Source organism: Neolamprologus multifasciatus, chromosome 20 (genome assembly GCF_963576455.1).
Source record: "Neolamprologus multifasciatus chromosome 20, fNeoMul1.2, whole genome shotgun sequence".
Taxonomy (NCBI): Eukaryota; Metazoa; Chordata; class Actinopteri; order Cichliformes; family Cichlidae; genus Neolamprologus; species Neolamprologus multifasciatus.
Genome location: NC_140458.1, coordinates 28,236,308 through 28,255,816, shown reverse-complemented (window position 1 = coordinate 28,255,816; position 19,509 = coordinate 28,236,308). Strand labels below are relative to the sequence as shown.

General features: G+C 38.4%; 1 protein-coding gene across 3 annotated transcripts in view; it reads right to left on the bottom strand.

The window, feature by feature from the left end:
- Nucleotides 1-5,280: 5,280 nt before the first annotated feature.
- Nucleotides 5,281-19,509, bottom strand: part of sema3b (sema domain, immunoglobulin domain (Ig), short basic domain, secreted, (semaphorin) 3B) — a 71,367-nt gene continuing 57,138 nt past the window's right edge. For all 3 annotated transcript variants that reach the window (XM_085145678.1, XM_085145677.1, XM_085145679.1), the window contains 14 exons: nucleotides 17,330-17,449; nucleotides 16,903-16,996; nucleotides 16,651-16,770; nucleotides 16,390-16,532; nucleotides 16,183-16,297; nucleotides 13,701-13,770; nucleotides 13,436-13,580; nucleotides 11,264-11,483; nucleotides 11,083-11,174; nucleotides 10,650-10,691; nucleotides 10,121-10,278; nucleotides 9,942-9,997; nucleotides 9,059-9,198; nucleotides 5,281-8,838 (listed from right to left, as the gene is read on the bottom strand). In XM_085145678.1, the coding sequence (XP_085001804.1) occupies nucleotides 8,347-8,838; nucleotides 9,059-9,198; nucleotides 9,942-9,997; nucleotides 10,121-10,278; nucleotides 10,650-10,691; nucleotides 11,083-11,174; nucleotides 11,264-11,483; nucleotides 13,436-13,580; nucleotides 13,701-13,770; nucleotides 16,183-16,297; nucleotides 16,390-16,532; nucleotides 16,651-16,770; nucleotides 16,903-16,996; nucleotides 17,330-17,449 (2,007 nt within the window). In that variant the 3' untranslated portion in view covers nucleotides 5,281-8,346. The remainder of the gene's footprint in view (nucleotides 8,839-9,058; nucleotides 9,199-9,941; nucleotides 9,998-10,120; nucleotides 10,279-10,649; nucleotides 10,692-11,082; nucleotides 11,175-11,263; nucleotides 11,484-13,435; nucleotides 13,581-13,700; nucleotides 13,771-16,182; nucleotides 16,298-16,389; nucleotides 16,533-16,650; nucleotides 16,771-16,902; nucleotides 16,997-17,329; nucleotides 17,450-19,509) is intronic.

Genomic DNA, 19,509 nt, shown 5'->3' with positions numbered 1-19,509 from the left:
AAGGGTGTAAAGTTTTGCAGCACGGTGGTGCAGTGATAAGCACTGATTCCTCACAGCAAGAAGGTTCCTAGTTCAAGTCTGCTACCAGGCTGGGGTCTTTCTCCAGATACTCTAGCTTCCACCCATAGGCTGAAGACATGCAGTTAGTGGGGTTAGGTTAATTGCTGATTTTTAATTGTCCGTGAGTGAGAGTATGAATGGTGACAGACTGGTGACCCTTCCAGAGTTTACCCTGCCTCTCGCCCTAACACAGCTCCAGACTCTCCCCGACTAACTCTGAAATGGATAACAGAGTGGAGGATCTAAGGAAGCAAAGTTGATACACTAATAAGCTTAAAAGAAAACTTAAGTTTTTGCATGGTGGGAAGTTTCTGAAATTTTGTTGATGCAAGCTATTGATTATGTCTCTGGATGTTTCCCAGTACTGGAGTGCAGTGTCTTTGTGTATGCTCTCCTCTCTCAATACAAGCTGCCATGGATATATCCATTTGCTACACTGTTGCAAGTCCAAAAACTTTCCAATATATTTAAATATTTCTCCATCAACACTACAGAGTTGTGTCTTATATCCACTGCCTTACTTTTAGATCAAAATATTGTTTTTTTAATTATTATTTAAAATATGTTATGAGATCACTAATGTACAGGATTCAACTCTTTTTAGTATTGAATGACATGGGAACGCCTTTTCTATACTTATTTATTGGTGGGACAAATTGAATGAAAACATAGTGAATATAGGGGGCATTAGTTTGCGTGTGTGTAGGAGTCTCAGTGATATCATGTTTCCTGTAGGTCACTGTGTGCCAGCTTCCATTCATTCCATCATGATGCTCTCTGTATAGCTATATATGAAAATACAGTTCTGTGTGAAAGTACTGAGTCACCCCTTCTTTTAGATTTTTCTGGGAAAATGGGAAACAGGTGCAGCGATTTATTGAATCATGAAAATATAAATGGAATAATAGCATATGAGTAAAAAACAGAGCTTGGATAGCTCTAACAAGCTTGAAAGTTAATATTTGCTATATAGCTTTCTTGTAATTTCTTTAAGTAGTCTTCAGGAATAGTTTTTCAGGCGTCTCAAAGGACATTCAAAGTTCTTCTTTGGATCTTTCCTCCTTTTGTTCTGTTCTCTGTTGAGCTGATCCCAAACTGCTTCAATAATGTTGAGGTCCAATCCATGACTGATAGTGTTCAATTGTGTGTTTTTTGCATCTAGGTATGCTTTTACTGCATTGGCAGTGCATTTGGGATCATTGCATGATAAAATATGAAGCTGTTTCCAATCAAACAGTTTCCAGATGGTATGCACCGTGTTGCATGGTGGATCAAAATCTGACTGCACTTTTCTTCAATTTTGACAAGATCTCCAACACCACTGGCTGAACTGCAGCCCCGAACCGCAGAGCCACAGTGCCTCCACCGCATTTTACGGACGACTGTCTGGATCTGGAGTACTTAAGCAGAAATTCTGTATTTAAGTAGTACAGATACTTGCATTTAAAAATACTCCAAAAGCTGAAGTACTGATTAAACTTCTTTACTCAAGTACAAGTGAAAAAGTAAAGGCTCTGAAATGTACTCAAAATAAGAAAGTAAAGGACAATTCTACTAAAACTAATTTTCTTCTGCACAAGTTGTGTTCATTATTAACTAGTTATCACTAAAAATCTCTGCAAATCTATCAGCTCACTTTTTTGGAAAAAAAAAAGTCTTGATATCCTGTGTCTGTGTACAGAGCAGGGGGAACATCTAGGATCAAACTTTTCGGGAGGGCTCAGCCCCTGATCATAAAGTCATGTTTACATTGCATTGCAAAAATTATTAATGGAATATGTTGTTTGCAAAAGAATATTCAGTCCTTTTCACATTTACACACCTTAAATCAATCAAGTACACATTAAAATGTGACTTTTAACAGCAACCTAATTGCCAATTAGTACCCATTGTGGTGTTTAAGAATAAATAATCATAGTTTTCAATATAAAACAAAAATTTTAAAGAGTGGCACTTTGGTTATAAAATCTAAGGGAAATGTTCAGTAATGTGACCACAATATTCCAAATTGGAGGAATTGTTTATAGCAAACGAGATAAGCAGAGAAAAGTGCACAGTGTTTATTTTATTTTATTTTCAGTCTCTTAGCAACACAAAGGCAGTACATTTTACCTAAAGCAATTAAAAACTCACACTTCTACTCTATGCATCTGGACATAATGCTAACTAATTGCTTTTACATGAAAGTTTTCTCATTCATATACTGTAAATCTTCCTGTTTTTGTGCAGAATAAACACGGGATATCACATTGGAGACTGTTTTTGTGGTCTGTCACTAAAATGTAATACATGTTTATAGTGATACGAATTCAGTTAAAAGCTACATTCATGTCAACTCATATTTTCTATTTAGAATGAGAAATCATCATCAATGAATATGGGTGAAACAGAAGCTACCCTAGCTATATAATTTTATTGACAGTGTTTGCATGTCCACTTTTACTTGCTTCTTTTTGTCCAGTGCAGTACTCTTAGACTTTTACTCACTGCAGTAACTAGTGTCATTTTAGAAAACTGTCTTCATTCATTGTTTTTCTCCATCTGTCTTAGATTCCCTCTGATGTGCCCAAAGAAAACAATCCTTCTCTGTGGGAAAGAACAACTCACTTGTGGATGTTCACCTGTCTGCCTTTGGCTGCAACACCTTCTCTTGTGTAATAAAACTTCTAAACCTGGTTCATCTCTCATCGTCTGCCTGTGGCTCCAAAAACCTGCGCTGGTTTTGACTTTTGCAATGAATAAAACTCAATGTTTCTACCAGCTTCTTATCTTTCTCCATCTCTGAGTGAAGTTTGCTCTCTTTTTTTCTCTCCCTGTGAAAAACAGCAGCTGGACCTTTAGCTAGCAACACATTGTGCGACAAACTGCACGCAAAGTTTGTGTTTGCTGATGTTTGTTAAGCTGATAGAAACGCTGCATTTGAAATTACCTGCTACTTAAAACACGACTCCCTTTATGCTTCTCACTCCAATTATGTAGTGCTAGCTAGATCCTGAGGTTTCGCAACCACAATTGATGAACATCTGCATTCATCACAGTGTTCTGCTACAAAACATAAAAACACTTTAACCCCTTACTGTGTCACTTGATTTTGCCTCGTTGATCTCCTTAAATGCGACATCCCCTGGTGATTAAAACATGAATAGCACTGCTTTCATGTGTAACTCAGGCTCAGACTGGTTTGATATATGAAGGCCCACAATGACATGAAAAAATAACTTGAAACAACTGTTTTAAACCAAAAGCCTGTTTTGAAGTAGTAGAAAGTACAGATATTTGTTTAAAAATGTAAGGAGTAAAAGTAAAAAGCTGTCCAAAAAATAAATACACAAGTAAAGTACAGATACCTGAACATTTTACTTAAGTAGAGTGACAAAGTACTTGTACTTAAGAAATGATCTAGCAAAGACCTGGCAAAAGACCTGCGAGATCCATTCGACCCTTCAGTTGCTTCAACTACTGTTCACTGAAGCCTCATCAGAAGAATGATATGCTAAACTTTCACCTAATAGCTCTTTGGGAATCACGTTGTTGTTATAAAAAGTGTTTTATGTCACTTAAACTGTCCTATCTTTGACATTGTTTGTGGATTTAACTAAATGAGAACAAATGATGACATTTTAATAGGCTGCTGGTAACAAATTTTAGCAAAAAGTTGTCTACTATGTGTTAACAGATCACTGGCTCATACCTTTTGTTAACTAGAGAACGACCCAGAGCCAATGATTGATACAGACACATACAGATCGGTATCTTGATAAAGATACACAGTTAGAAACATACAGTGTACATACACATGCACGTAAGTACTGACCACTGCACCCTACAATGGTTCCTCAGTTTAAGAAGACAGGTAACTGTGTGTATGTTTAATCCACGTTCTTATCATTAAACCCCTGTTGCTTCATTAGTGAACCAACAATTTACTTCTTTTCTTCCTCTCTTTAATCTCAACCCTGACTCAACATACGAGTCAGAGAACACATAAATGGGAACAAAGTGGTAAATAGTAACCAGTAAAATCAGTATACCTCAATTATAACTCCACAGAGCACAGCAGACCCATTTTAACACTTGCAGAATAATGCAGCTCATTGAGAGCACTGGGGAACTAATGGGTTGCCAGTTTGAGTAATATGGACCCAATTTGCCTTCCTATGTGTTTATGACTGGTGACCGCACACTCCATTTGTGTGTGTAAGCGTCTGAAAACTTGAACATATGTGAATGTTTTTCATGCGTAAAGGAATGGTCGTGGTCTTGCTCGTTTTTTTGTGTGCGCTGTGTTGTAAGTCCCAGTGTGCATGTGTGTTCATGTTCCCATAGCTATGCGGCCTGCCGTGACGATTTCAGGATGAAGAATGTGGGTCTACATGTCAAAGATGTAGATGCAGTTAAACAGTTAAATAGGGAGAGCTACAAAAAGAGAGGTCAACCATCCAAAGCAGCTGTCTGCTGCTATCTCTACTCTACATGCCTGTGCTAAATGTGTATTTGTGTTTGTTTGCACTAACACCACTGATTATCTAAATAAGTAACAAATTTCATCAGCAATAACAGGACAGACAGTGGGCTTAATAGTAGTAAGACAACAATAAGCAGCTTGTTGTTGGTGTGTTTTTATTGAGTGCTATAGTTCACTTTTTGGCAGCTGGAAATCCAAATGATGTGTTTCTGCTTCCGATTTCTAGGAATGATTAACACTGTTAATATTACACATCTATCAGTTTTACTATATAAAACATCACCATTCAGCCTTTCCAATGTCCAGCCCTGTATGTGGATTCTCAGTTTTACAGCAGAGCGTTCTTACACTGCCACCATGTGGTCAAAACACAGATGACACTCCAGTCCTGGTAAATTAAAAGTTGAAATAAACTAAATTTAATAAAAGATTGATCTAAATGTATCTCTCTGTAAAACATATAAAACAAGTAAATCACTTAAAAATGTAATATTTATACTTCTTTAACCTGCAAGGAGACTAAAAATCAGTGTTTGAAATTTGGTTGTTTCCCTTTTTCTGTTCTTTAAAATTGTCATAATTTTTATTGGACCATCATTCTGAGGTACTGAGAACCTGTAGTTAAATGTTTTTGTAGTGTGAAGTGCATTTAGTTACTATTTTATGTGCAGCTAACTTCCTGTTTTTTCATATTTATGTAACCTCATGAAATCAGTTCATTCTGATAGTTGAACAGGAGAGATTACAAGCAAATCTGGAAGTAACTGCATATTTTTATTGTGTTAATGAAAAAAAACTTGACAAGACATTTCACAAATAACTGGGAGTATTACAGTGCACCACGTTACTTTGGCCTTCGACCTTTGAACTTTCATCTACAGACCACTCTACACACAGCTGTTCCTTTGCCATTATATACAGAGCTTTGCTTTTCCCCCGAGACTCACACATGGATACACACACACGCATAAAACAGAAGCACACAATTCACCCACCCTCACACACACACACACACACACACACACACACACACACACACACACACACACAAGCTTCTCCTTGTGAGCTGTTGAACAGGGGTGCGTCACATGACATGGAATCCAACAGGACTATTTGATTGGAGGACTGTGTGAACATCAAAGACTCTAAGTGGACACTGTCTTTAAGGAAGAGCTTCTCCATTGGCTGTAATGTACAAAAGTGTTGGGGATGAGTAATTTTAAGCAAAACACAAACAACACAGATGTAAATCTACATGTATAGGAAAAATAAAAATCCACCACAACATATCAGCTTATCTTTGCACATAAATACATACGAATAATAATAATAATATTCAACATTGTGCTTTCTTTCTCTCCATCTCTTTCTTGCCACCACACCATTGTCAAATGCATTAGCCACTAACATTGGTCATGCAATTTCAAGCACAAAACAACAGCTGGGTTAAAAGGAATACTCAGGCAGTTTGACATCACTACCAGTGTAAAAAAATGCAGTTTTGTAAGAAGGAAAACCCCTATAGAGTTAATATTAGCACAACTTAAGTAGTTCTATGATTAAAAAGCAGGCGTTGGCACATGCAGAGACTAACAGCATGCTCCTGCAATGAAAATCAGTTTACTCATTTTAATGCAGTAACCCCTCTCTACCTGGACGTGGTGTCAAAATGCAGAGTGTCCCTTTTACAGGCGTCAGTCGGTTCAGTTCAGTTTAACGAGTTAATTACATCTCTATAAAGAAGGTATATAAATAACAGCAACAATGAATCCAAACATCAAAAGTCCACTCACAGGTCTAGTTTATGCCATGAAACATAAACAGACCACATATTCATCATGAAAAACAAACTGAACGCAAATAAAAAGCATGTTTTATTTTACAAGGCCAGCCAGTTTCACTTTCTTTCATGTGGATAGACTATGACACATTAAAGTATGGTACCACAGGTAGGCTTCACCTAAGCCTGTACACACAATGGACACTAGGGGCAGGGCTACACACACAATGTTAGCACAGACAACCAACAAACAAAGACTTCTATACAGACAGTACACAGCGAGAGATTAGACTAAGACATGAGAAGGAAGACCTTATAGTACTAATTGTCCATTATGTAGGGATGACATCATTAAGCAGCAGAAATCAGTGATACTAATGACCAGAACACCAAACCGAGAAGTGATTACAACAGTGTATGAAGTCAGATAGAGTTGTTTTTCTTTTCTGTTGCAGTGAAAATGCGTTGTGGTTTTTATAACCGTGCTAGAAGAAGAATCTGTGACTCGCTTAATTTAAATCTTTGCATAACTATTTAAAAACAAACAATATATGCAAGAACAGTGTAAAACAAAAGAAGTACCGCTTCGAATACCAAAAAAAAAAAAAATTAAAATTAAAATTATAGACTCACTCATAAATATCATGCTAATATATATACCGCAACGTAGCCCAGAAACACAGGTTGTCATACTTGGAGTCCACTAATATCTTTCCTTTTCCTCTTCATCCTGCTTGCCACATTAATGCTCCTCACCCAAAAAACACCCGTCATCATTTCGTCTTAATGTTTACGCACAAAATGTTGAAATCAGCTAATTTGTAATCTTTGGAGTGAGGTTTTGGATTATGTCAGAGCTCTTCCTACTGTCTTTCTTTTATTTTTACACATAACAGATACCAGGTTAGTTTTAGACATACTTATTTAGGTTATTATTTGCTTTCAAACTGATTTCTTTGTGCTCCACCTGTGTCTTTGTACTGTAAACATCTTTTTGTCATTTCATGGAATTCGAGTAGATTTTCCTCTACTCTTTCTACAGTGGTTCAAGCCAGTATGTAAAACAATATATGTAATCACATCAGGCCAAATATGCCTGCTCTCTAACTATGACCACCTGCTTTGCATTGTTTAATTTAGTTTGCTGTGACATGCCTCAAATTGCCCGAGGAAACTGCAAAAGATTTTTTTTTTAAACAGCAAAATATAACATAACCAGTTATTTGCTGTGATGATCTGCTCCACAGGATGCCAGCTCTTTCTTTTGTAACTGCTTTATGTAATATGCGCAAAACCATGGAAAAGTGACATTAATATGAATGTGCTTGCTGTGTACAACACCACAGGAAATTGTTCATTTCTATGAACAAGTTTCAAACGTTACTTTTTTTTTAACTGCCTGTGCAATTGAACTTAAATAGTAATGTGTTTCCAGTTACTTTTTTGTATGTTCCAGTTGCTCCGTTCGGTCCCATTGTGCATAAAACAAGAGTCCATGAAATCTTGAGGGCAGAAAAGCCGTTAGGAGTTAATCCAAAACTTTTGGGCTTACATTTGTTTCTGTGGTTCAGTCCATTAAAACAGTGTGCACACTGTGACGCACTAACTATACGCAATGTGTAATTGGATTTTTTGAGATGTGGAAATCCTTTGCTATGAACCCATGACAGGTAAGTGAGTTTATTGCTCACACATAAAGGTGTGTTTACTCCCATGTATCTGCTAGTAAACGCACTAATCTAGTGGAACTATAAAGGGATCGTGCAGAATCAGTTAGAGCAGTAAGGCAGCACATGCAGGGACTGGCCAGTGGGATGAGGACTCAGGGATTGGACTACCATATAGTGGGGGCATCCATAGATAAATATACACAATAGAGGAGGTGCTGTGTGTGTCCGTGTGTATGTAAGTGTGTGCGTATGTGGGTGTATCTGTATGCGTGAACACCTCCAGGAGTTCTTGGTTTCTCAGTCTCTGTCGTTCTCCTGCTTTCTTCTTGTTTCAGTCATTCTTTTCTCCCTCCGTTTCTTTCTCCACATCGTTACTCCCCTGCACTGCGTGGCGCACGCGGGTTTGGTTTCCCATCGTGGGTCCGACGGTTTCTCCCCTTCCTTATCTCCTGAAGATGCTTCCATTTCTTATTAGGTGGGCGGACAGCAGGACGCAGAGGTGCGATGTCCTTACCCTCCTGGTCACCACCGGTGTTCCTGCGTGCCCAAACCTGCTCGCAAATCTGGTCAACCGTGTTTAGGTTCGGATGGTCCACCAGCTGCATGAAGTCCCGGTACCAAAGCTTTTGATTGGTCATTGGGGGTCCGCCTCCGCTGCGGGGGTCTAATCGAACAGGGGCATCGGAGGGTAGATTGGAGACAAATGAAGGTGTGGAAGGTACAAGTTCTAAGGTGATGCCTAGTAAAGTTTGGGTGAAGCCATGCTCCATTGCATGGCACTGGTAGATGCCAATATCTCTTTTCAGGACACGGCGAATCAGAAGACCTCTGTCTGTCTGGAGTATGCGATCGTCTAGACGGACCTATAAGCAAGAAAAAATCAATTGAAATCATGAAAAGAAATAAGCTCTAAAGCTGCAAAGTTGTTGTTTGCTAAAGTAATTATAAACGAAAGAATTTGATTTCTGATCTGATCTGATGATGCAAACACACACAAAACATTTTCATGACCTATAAATGCCAAAGTATACTTTAATGACTTCTCGGTCATCATCTCTGGCCAGTGTCAGCCATTCCTCTCACCTCTTCTCGTCGATTCTGTGGATGTTTCTGGAAGGTCCAGGTGATTCTGGCCTGAAGGGATTTGGGGACGCACTCTAAGAAAGTGCTACTTCCCTCTACACCATACAGCTTCTTCTCTGCAATACGATGCTTATGATGATCTGCAGGGGGCAGCAGAGACAAACACAAAATGAGTCAATGTAGAGCAGCACATGTGCTCGCTAATAACAAAACAAGTCCAGGTTAGAATAAGACAGAGGAACCTGGAAGGATAGGATGGTGAATCCAGAAATGTTACTAGAAAAAACAGACAGGCAGACATATCGTTTTCTAAAATGAATGATATGACCCTAAATCTTAACCACAGCCATAAAATTGCACAAAAGTACTCAAAGACTTAAAAGTCAGCCTACATCAAGGCCAAAGGTGGGGAGAGGATTACACAGATTACTGGTGAAACAAATGTCTACAAACTGCCAAACAGACTCCTGATCAGCATTTTATGGTACTTTGGAGTAGTGCCGATCTCATCACAGACAATTACTCTGACCTTCATTAGTTTTACACAACACAGCTTGCAGACCAAATGACGTAATCGCATTACTCAGGAGCTCCTTCAGTTTGAGCGATTAGCCTGATTCAGCTTTATGGCAGCAAGACAGCAACAAAATGCTGGTATTGTGGCCTGAGCAGACAGAGGTCACCAGGGTTGAAAGCGGGGGATATTTTAGATTATTTGGCATAAGGACTGTAAGATTTCAGATGGCAAGCTTCTCAATGAGTCCAAGAAGCATCAGACTACAGCTTGCATAGTTTAGTCTTAACAAATAGGATTAACACCAGTTTTCCTAACATGTCTACAAAAGTCATTGTTGTAGATATGGAAATGATGAAAGAATTGTACCTCCTGAGCACAGAGTGTTAGGGTCTCCATTTCTTACATCCTGGCGGCGAAAACGTCTGTAACAAGTTTGACATTTTAGTTTAAGAAAAGGAATGTTTTATTGCACGACAGTATTTGCAAATTCACTTCTTTCTTTTAAGTAATGATAATCTGTTATATGTCATGTTAATGTCAAAGACCTCTTTGTGTTTGGCAGGTAGCGAGTACAGGAAGTTCCATCCCAGGCACAGTACGGGTCTCTGGCCAGGCAACACTCAGCGCAGGCCTTCCCGTATACACTGCAGCGGTGAAGTGGAATCTGGGCAAGGCCCGTGTCAGAGCCGACATACAGCTGTTGCTGTGAAAACAACGCAAGCAAAGAGAAGCATTTAAAACATGCTTTATTCTGAAACAGCACAAAAGCTTATGTGCCAGAAATACCATCCATGTGTCCATTATGGCAATTTATGTTGGCTCTCTTTGGTTATATTAAGCATTATCCATCATCACCATTCTGATTTAGTACAGCTTCACATACTATATTGCTCTTTCGGGGCATATAAATATATTGCTGCGCAGATAAACAGGTCGATTAATTTCTAAGTCTAGATATGTCAACCATTTCCACTGTGAAGAGGAAATAATTGACTAAAGATAATACGGTGCTGCACTGTTTGACATACTCTTAAAAACATGAATTTGGGGCTTTTAAGAATTAAACAAGCATACCCGTTTTGAGGAGATCTGCATGTTGATGATAGATGAGGCGTCCTGGGAAGGAGAAGAGATGTACCAAACAAAATAATATACTTTTTAGATTTGACTAAAATTATCGGTATGTAGTTAAATTTTATTTATGTAGCACCAAATCAAAACTTCAAGGTGTTTTATATTGTAAGGTAAATATACTACAATAATACAATATACAATGGATGTATACATGCATATTTATACAATGTTCTTTCAAACTATCCTTTGTTTTCCTCTTTAGGTCATGTCCAGGGAGTACAGTACAGTTAATAAAAGGCATGCAAGTTTGAATGATCCATTAATTTCAACACTTCATTGAGATTTAATGCTTGTAAGAATACAACCTGTCATAATGACTAAATGTACTAAATACATGTACTTTCATGTATTGTTGTTAGCACAGTTTTCTTACTTTGAAAACTTCCAACTCCTCCAGTAAAAGTTCCTCCATGTTGTTCCAGCTCTCCTTGGGGACACTGATCACCTTTAGTACTGTCCCTTTATCTGAAATTTCACACACACAACCGCTTAATAACTAATTTCATCATTTTCCTGTTTAACCCTAGAGTTAGAAATGATCACTGCTCATTCACCTGTGCCAATGAACATGACATCGTACTGTCCATCAGCAGCATTGACTCTGTCCACAGCGATCTGTGTAAAGCTGTAGTCCACATTGGTCCTGATGAAGATGGGCCTTCGGCTCATAGGGTAGACCGGGTTGTACATTAGAGGGTGGTGACGCGCGAACTGAATCACATCATCTGGGAAACCCTTTGTTGACTCAAAGCTGCCGAATGTCTTGCTGGGGCACTACAGAAGGGCAGAAAAAAATCGAATTAGTATTTTGGGAACTTAAAAAGTTTACATTGCACTTTACTGAACATCAGTGGGAATACAAATAAAAAGAGGATTTTAAAAAACTACTACTACAGTGAAACTACTGTGAGTACACATTTTCTCTCGGGACCTGAATGCGTGAACGTGCATGCATGCGGCTGCTGTAAAGCTCTGCAAAAAACAGCTGACTCTGAGTCAGTGCTCTCCTATTTACTATGTTTGGACTCGGTCATTGCACAATGACTGATATTTGATGAGTAAACTTGTTTTGTCTTTCTGGATGTAAACTGAAATTAAATGCCGAACTTCTCAGCACTTTAGTTGACCTGAAGTACACAAAGCACAGTTCAACAGAGAGGTGATTATGGTGTGATGGGTCTCAAGGACTTAAAAGAGATTTACACCAGGTCAGAGTCCAGCCACTCTCTTTAATTAAAATTCCAGTCCTGGATTTTCTAAATGCTGAAAACTCAATTTAGCATCATGCAGCGTCTATTCTCATACAATTCCATGTTTTTCTTTTTACTAATTTGCACTATATTGAGCCACACAGTTATGCATTTTAAATCAGAATGTGCATTATGTGCACTTTTTGCATAAACTTCCTTGAAAGCATGATTGTGTTCTTAAAATCTGATTTGTTCTGCTAATTTTACAATCCAGCGAGGTAATGATGGCGTGAGGGAGGATTTTCTGTAGGCCAAATACAATTAGTATTCTGCATTCATACAATAGGGATTGTTCTCCAGCAGCAGTAACAGCTGAAGCTCTGCATAACAAATCCTGCTGATGCTACACTTGTGTGCTAGCTGAATGTAAAGGCCCATAATGAGCACATATTGATTGAAAGGAAAGGGGGGGTTGGAAGAAAACAATATTTAATAGTGAATACTGCCTCAATGTGACTATGAGGCCATTTTTTTTACAACTATTTTGTTTTGTTCTGAGTTTTAGTTTGAGGCAACAAATTCGACACTGAAGACATACTAAAGAATATTCCACTGTATGTGATGGTCTAGCATTATTAATTAATTTATAATAATTTATTATTATATCTATGGCTAGGGCTGTTAGATATAACGATATATATCGGATGACGATAGAAAAACATCTATCGTTTCATTTTACGCTATTGTTTGTTTCGTGGTGTCGCAAAATAAGCTGTTTACGGCAATATTTTTTCATCGTTTTGATGGTCACAGTAGTGGCTATATTAATTTCTTAAAGTTCTCTCTTTCTCTTATATGTAACCACACTACAGACGGACAAGTGCCTGTTTTTATGCGTTGTGGTTAGCAACAACAACGATAACACCATCGCCTGTCCGCTTGTTTATGTTCCACATAAACCTTTCACAATAAAGCTCAAGACCCTGTTGAGACTTTTCAAAATAAACTGAATCACGTGAAAGAGCCGCCAGGTGCTAAAAAATAAACCTTAGACTCAAACATTAGAACAGGCTTTTCCCCGCAGCACACCGTGTAATAAATACTCACAAAGAAAACGGCGGCCGTTACAACTTATGTCTAAAAATGTATAGTTTGATGCATCGGTTAAAACCATCCAGCTACATGACACGCAAGTCGAGCTGCCCGAGATTCATAGAATTTACAGAAAATGTTATAGTTTTGTGATTTATATCATTATAGAATTGAGATTTTAGTCATATCACACAGCCCTATCTATGGCAATGTGTTATATATTATAGGATGCATATATGTTTTGTTCTTAAAATCAGATTTTAAGTGCAAAGTAATAACTAAACATTAACGTAATCTAAAATATACACTTCCATCTGAAAAGTAGCAAGTAAAAGTTTCTCCCAATTACGCAAATATGTGTACATTTACTTGATCAGCCAACACTGCACTGCTGGAAACTCTAGATACTGTGACGCTGATGCGCTTTTATGATTACTGACATACCATTCCGGGGCGGGGATAGGGCACTTTTCCCTGGAAGGGGACCCACTGGTAGTTGGGCCCCTCTTTGTGAGCAAATGGCCCCAGGAAGGCCCTCCGGATGTCATTCATAGAGTAAAGACACACAGCTGAGCCTTTAAATACACTGCTGCTGGTGGACAGAGGGAGTTGGGTTAGATGCAACAAAAACACGCAAAATACACAAAAATGTCTCTCCTCACACACAGACATGCACAAACACACACACGTAATATGAACAGATTCTGACCTGGAAGTGGAGAAGACGGTGTAAACCAGAGGGTTCTTTCTGTCCCTCGTCTGCAGCAGGAAAACATCGCCTAAGGGTGGACGGCCATGCACACACACACAAACACACACACACTGGTCAGGTGGCAGTAGACTAACGGTCAAAGGTTGAGTGAAAGATAAACAAAACCCTTTGGCCATGTCTAAGAACCTTAACGAGACATGTTACTGATAACTGAGGGTCATGACATGGAACAAAATCCACCACAGGTTCAGGCAGCTTATAAAAATCTTTTAAACAAACTGAGTTTCATTAAGTTTTTGCTTCACTTGTCAGGTTTGAGATCTCCATAATAAACAAGAGCGTATTTCTTAGTCTTGAGCCACAAAATGTGCTTCCATGTACTTTAATGAAATTCCTGCTTCTAAAGACATAACATGGTGCACATATTTTAATAGAACAAAAACTTCAGATTAACAATTATTTATTTTTACATGGATATAGTTGGAAAAATTCAAGGTCAAGACAAGAGACTGAAAGTTCATGAGGGAATCTGATGGACAGATGTGGCCAAAGGGTAATTTAGACTTTAGCCTACACCACTTACTTTTCCTTTCACTATGTCATGAGATAAGCACAAAGACAGATCATATTATAGCCCACAGATACAGCCTAGAAAGCTCTATCGGAAACATCTTGAGAGCTGAAACTCGTGCAGCTGCTCAGCAAACCACATGACTGCAGGTTCGGGGAGACGTTGCATAACAACAAATAGCTCATTCTTTTAAAAATATATTCCAATAATAATTTAAGTAATACGTATAAGTAATTTCTCATTTTGGTAAAAGTAAATCCTGAATTCCAGATAGAGTGAAACAAACCAAAAGCAACTTGTTTTTTATTTGAAAGAAATCTCTGGTCATCTCAGGTATAGTTAGCTAAATAACTGGCCTGACATTAACCTCATAAACAGGTTGAAAATCCAGTCTCTGCATATCTTTTTATTACACCTAGCTGACTTATTATAAAGGTGAAAACCCTATAAAAAGGTTCCTAAATTCTTTATTGTTTATATTTTAAAGCACTATTGCTAATTTTAAAAATTACAACAGAAAAACTCTGAATGTCGACTGTAAATCATGTTTGAATGTCAGGTCTCTGATAAAAACTCTGACTTTGTGCTAAAGTGATACTGAGTTCTTCTGATCTTCATGACAGACTCACTGTTAGTCTATTCTCTGATGGAATAACTTCCACAATTAGTTTTTGCACTGAGGGTTAATGCTAAATTTATTATGAACAAGATGAGGAGTGCCAAACTACCAAACATCACAGCTATGTCCATTTTGTATCCACATATAGCTTTAAAAGGCAAAAAATGTGCCTAACATTGCTCTTAGGATACTCATCAGCTTGACTTGCATTTTATAACTTCTTATGGGTATGGGTCAGTACTGGACACTGCTCTGAGGATGGGTTCAAAAAAGGGTCATTTTTTCCAGAGGAACAAACATGATTTACATTTGTCCTCTAAGTCCAAGGATCCCTCATAGAATCACACTATATTTCACCAGACATTCATTTTATTACAACTGCAAAATGTGGTTAGAAATTGGCGTCTATGCTCCACACTCATAAATATCATCCTGGAGCCAAAGGATAGGGGTTGAAAGACCAGGCAGCAATGCAGGGCAACAGTGGCACCGTCATGTCAGAGGAAGATATGGAAGGTTTTGGAGCTGGGAATGTGTGCTTGGTGTGCAAGGTGTAAAGGACAGTCTTTAGAAAAGGCTTTTAAAAATATACACATACATAATTATATATAATGAAAAGTATAACTTCTCGGTGGAAATTCATATAGGTTTACAGGAAAATTGTGGCTTCTTTGTCATTTGATATGCTTTATAAATTTAGTCTCACTTCTGGATTTTATCTCCTGAAAACACATTATAGTTTTTTGTCATATGAAGAGTTACCAGAGACGAGCCTCTAACTTTTTCTAAACCCACAGCAAAAACATTGGCTTTCGATCAGGCCAGAATCTATTACCAATTAATCTGTCTCATGCTTGCTCCAAGTCTGCAGGAATGTTAGACTGAATGGTAATCTACAATTGAGGTCAGAAATCCTTTTTTTTTATTATTATGCTTTCCAGGACCTTTTCTCCATTTGCCCGCAGAATGTCCTTCTGGATAAAAATCCAAAAAGGAAAATCAGCACTTTTTTTTTTTTGCTTTTCTGTTCTCTGTCTACTGAAAAGTGAGACTACCAGATTATAATGCACAATATCTTAGAAGCGGAAAACAACAGGAAAAACAAAACGTTAGTAATGACCAAAGTCTTTTGGTGAAAGTGGCAAACAACCTAACAGGAGGATGTCGAGTGAAAGCTTTGTTTACTTCATTTATGTTATATCATACTTTTACTCAGCACAATTTTCATCTTAAAATAGTTCACACAGTACCGTACTTGTACTACTGACAGTTTGCACAGCTGTACTTACGCAGCTCATCGAAGTACGTGTCGCTGCCATCAGCTCCTGGTACCGAGCAGATCAGACGGGTCTTCAGAAATGTTGTCCACTTGTTCACCAGGCTTCGCTGACCGCCCATATCATTCTGATTGGAGAAAAAAATAGCCAAGATAAATTTAAGAGGATATTTTATTTATATTTGTCAACAATCCAGCTGGAATTGCTGCTGGACTTTACCCTGCACAGCTGTCCGATTCTGGAGTAGGTAGATTTTCCCAACCCTTGAGCCTCAACCGCTGTCTCCCGGAAGAAGAAAAAGACCTTATCGTCATCTTGGTTCTCACTTTCAGGGACCCAAAAGGACCCAACAAACTTTGGTTCTGGTAAAGAAAATCAAAGAAAAAAATTAGTCAAAAATAGCCTTTCCTATCAACACAGTGTAATTCTTCATGTGAGTCGTCTCAACACACAATCTGATAAATAAAGACAAAAACGCACCATTAAGCCATCTTGAATCATGCTGTTCAGTGCGGATAGAGGGGCGTTTCCCCAGGCTTCTGAAGATGGTGAAGTCCCTTCCCATTAAATCTGTGGCCACGCCTGCATACAGCTCATCACCTAGGAGACAGAATTAGTCAACGACTGTTTGGATAATATATTTGTAGTACGTCAAATCAGCCCAATTTCAAGACACAGTCAATGAACGTTCTTATTCAGTCATCTCATATTAGTTTGCATGGGTTCAAGTACCGACGAGCACAGATGCAGCGTTGTGTCGAGGATCATACGGACTCTTTCCTTTCCCGTCCTCCACTTCAGAGGGGTCAATCCTGAACACGTGGTCCTGATGGACACAGGAGGGAAGGGATTTTACAGTGTGATTACATTTGCATAGTCCTTCTATAAATTGGGGGTTTAAGTTTATTTTTGAGATTTGTTGTAAACTAGATGTAAATGCCAATTTCTTTATACACTTAAGACCATATTTTAAGGGTCTGTCGACAGGTACACTGAATAGAGACTAAAGTGGCTGGCAGAGAACTGGAGTTTCTGTGTTTGAAACATCTTATTTTCAGCAGATGAGAACAAATAAAGACATTGTATAATATTTTTAGACTTTCTTGTTACACTGTTGCATAGTGAGTGTCGTGTAGGTTGTGTTTTGCACATTCCTCACCTCCATCCTGTGTCCCACCTCGACAAAGGCACAGGTGGGGTGGAAAGCACCCGTTCCACAGGCGTATAAGTGGGTGCGGTTATAGTGGTGTACAATCTTCACGTAGTTCACACAGTCAGACTGAAAGACACATACACATATAGTACTTTAGGAAGCTTTAGGAAGGAAAATGTTTTGTGATTGGCACTCTACAAATTCTGAGTCAGAGTGTTAGGTACACTACTGAAACACAATTCTTGCATGAAATACATTGCCCTTTTTTCCAAGCCTGACATAGTGGTAGTGTTTACCTTTAAATACAGTAAATACCTGTCTGCCATTTAGTCTATGATGACCCCAGATCCACCTCCTACTCACAGGTTTGACATCATGTGTGTCCTGGTTAATACGACCGACTAACAATCAAATGGTCAAATGAATATCCACACATAATTTAACCAGGTTTCCTAAACTGCTATAATATCACCAATCTCTATAATAACCTTGCTGTCAAGTTTCTTTGACTTATATTTATACATTTATAGAGAAGAATGCAGAATAGTTACATAAAGAAATAAGATAAACTTATATTTCATTATCCATTTTATTTTTGCCAGACATATATCTTTTCAAACCATTTTAATCTTTGTTCTATGTCTTCTTATTTCCATTATCCTGGCTTCTTTGTAATAACAAACGAGCATGTTATTGATTCATAGACACATCTGTTCATCTCAGAATCAGGTTACACTGAGATGGATCTCAAGAGAGTGCTGGAAAAAAAGATTTACTGCATACTAAGATAATGGATGGTACATTTTTCTTCCTGTCTTCAAACACCATGCTTTGAGGTGATTAGCCCATAAAGAGATGATACTATATGTGGACCGCTGTGGATACTATAATTATTGCCATTATCATGAGAATCTCACACCACAGATTTATATTGAATATGAATTTTTATAAATGATTTTCTGTATTGTAATTAAGAAAGTGTTCAAAACAACATGTCATCATGTTTATTTCTTATATATTCACACACTGTAGCACACATCTAAGCTTTTAACTTTCCATTTTGCGCTTGTCTACTCCTCCCCAGACAGGTCACTGTAACATCTGTCTGTCGATTGTTGTGAGTATTGGTGGATCTAAAGGTTTGGAAAGGCATGAATCCCACTGTCAACAGCAGACAGTCATAATGCAAACAGCTCAGAGCCTGGATCATTTGGACAGTTAAAAGACAAATGAATCATTTTTGGAGTAAATATGCAGAATATCAGTTTCTGCGTAAGCGTTCATAGAAAGTGAATTGTTTGGCCTGCTGTTTTCCAGGTCTCCTGTGCACGGCAACAGTTTAGTCAGCCAATCGATTGGTTAAACACCTTTATGTGCGCGTGTGTACACTACAACAAGTAAACTTGTGTATTCACACAACAACTCCATCTCTAATCCCCTGGTAGGTTTTAAAGGCTGAATGGCAAGCCTTTGTTCTAAACCACTAAAGGTTATATATATGTGTGTGTGTGTGTCTCAGGGGGCAGAGAAAGGTGAGGCACTCAGCAGAGCAGGAGGTTGACAGAGAAAAGTCTTTGATGTGACAAAGGAGAGAGATCAGGAGGGTAGGGAAAAGATGCATGAGCGACCCTGAAAAGATACAAAAAGAATGAGGTGAAATGATGACAGCAATCACTTTTCCTCATTGTCTGATCAGTGTGTGTGTGTGTGTGTGCATACATGTGTGACAGAAGGGTTGGGTGTGTGTGTGTGGGGGGGGTTAACGGGTTCCCTGGACAACCTTTGACATGCCACTGACTCATTAGTTGAAACAGTGAGCAAAATGAGGGCTGTGACCTCACAGCAGCTGGAGCTCTAAGTCTTGCCTTTACGTTTTATAATGCTGCATTGTTCTGCTGTAGATGTCTTTTTCTCTGTTTCTCTTTGTTCCTTCTGTAGATGATTAACCTGATCTACAGCAATGTAGTATTTTAGCCACTATCTGTGCTCTGTTTATGGTATTTGGCTCCATATCGATTGCTATCATATAAACTATGCTTCTTTGAGCATTTTATGTGAAGTGTAACATGCTCTGGTTCAGTGGCTATTTTTGTGTTTGTCAGGTGCATATTATTAAATCTACCATGTCCTTGAATTAAATCAGATTTTGTAATTTGTCCTCGACACCTGAAACACTTCATGTAAGG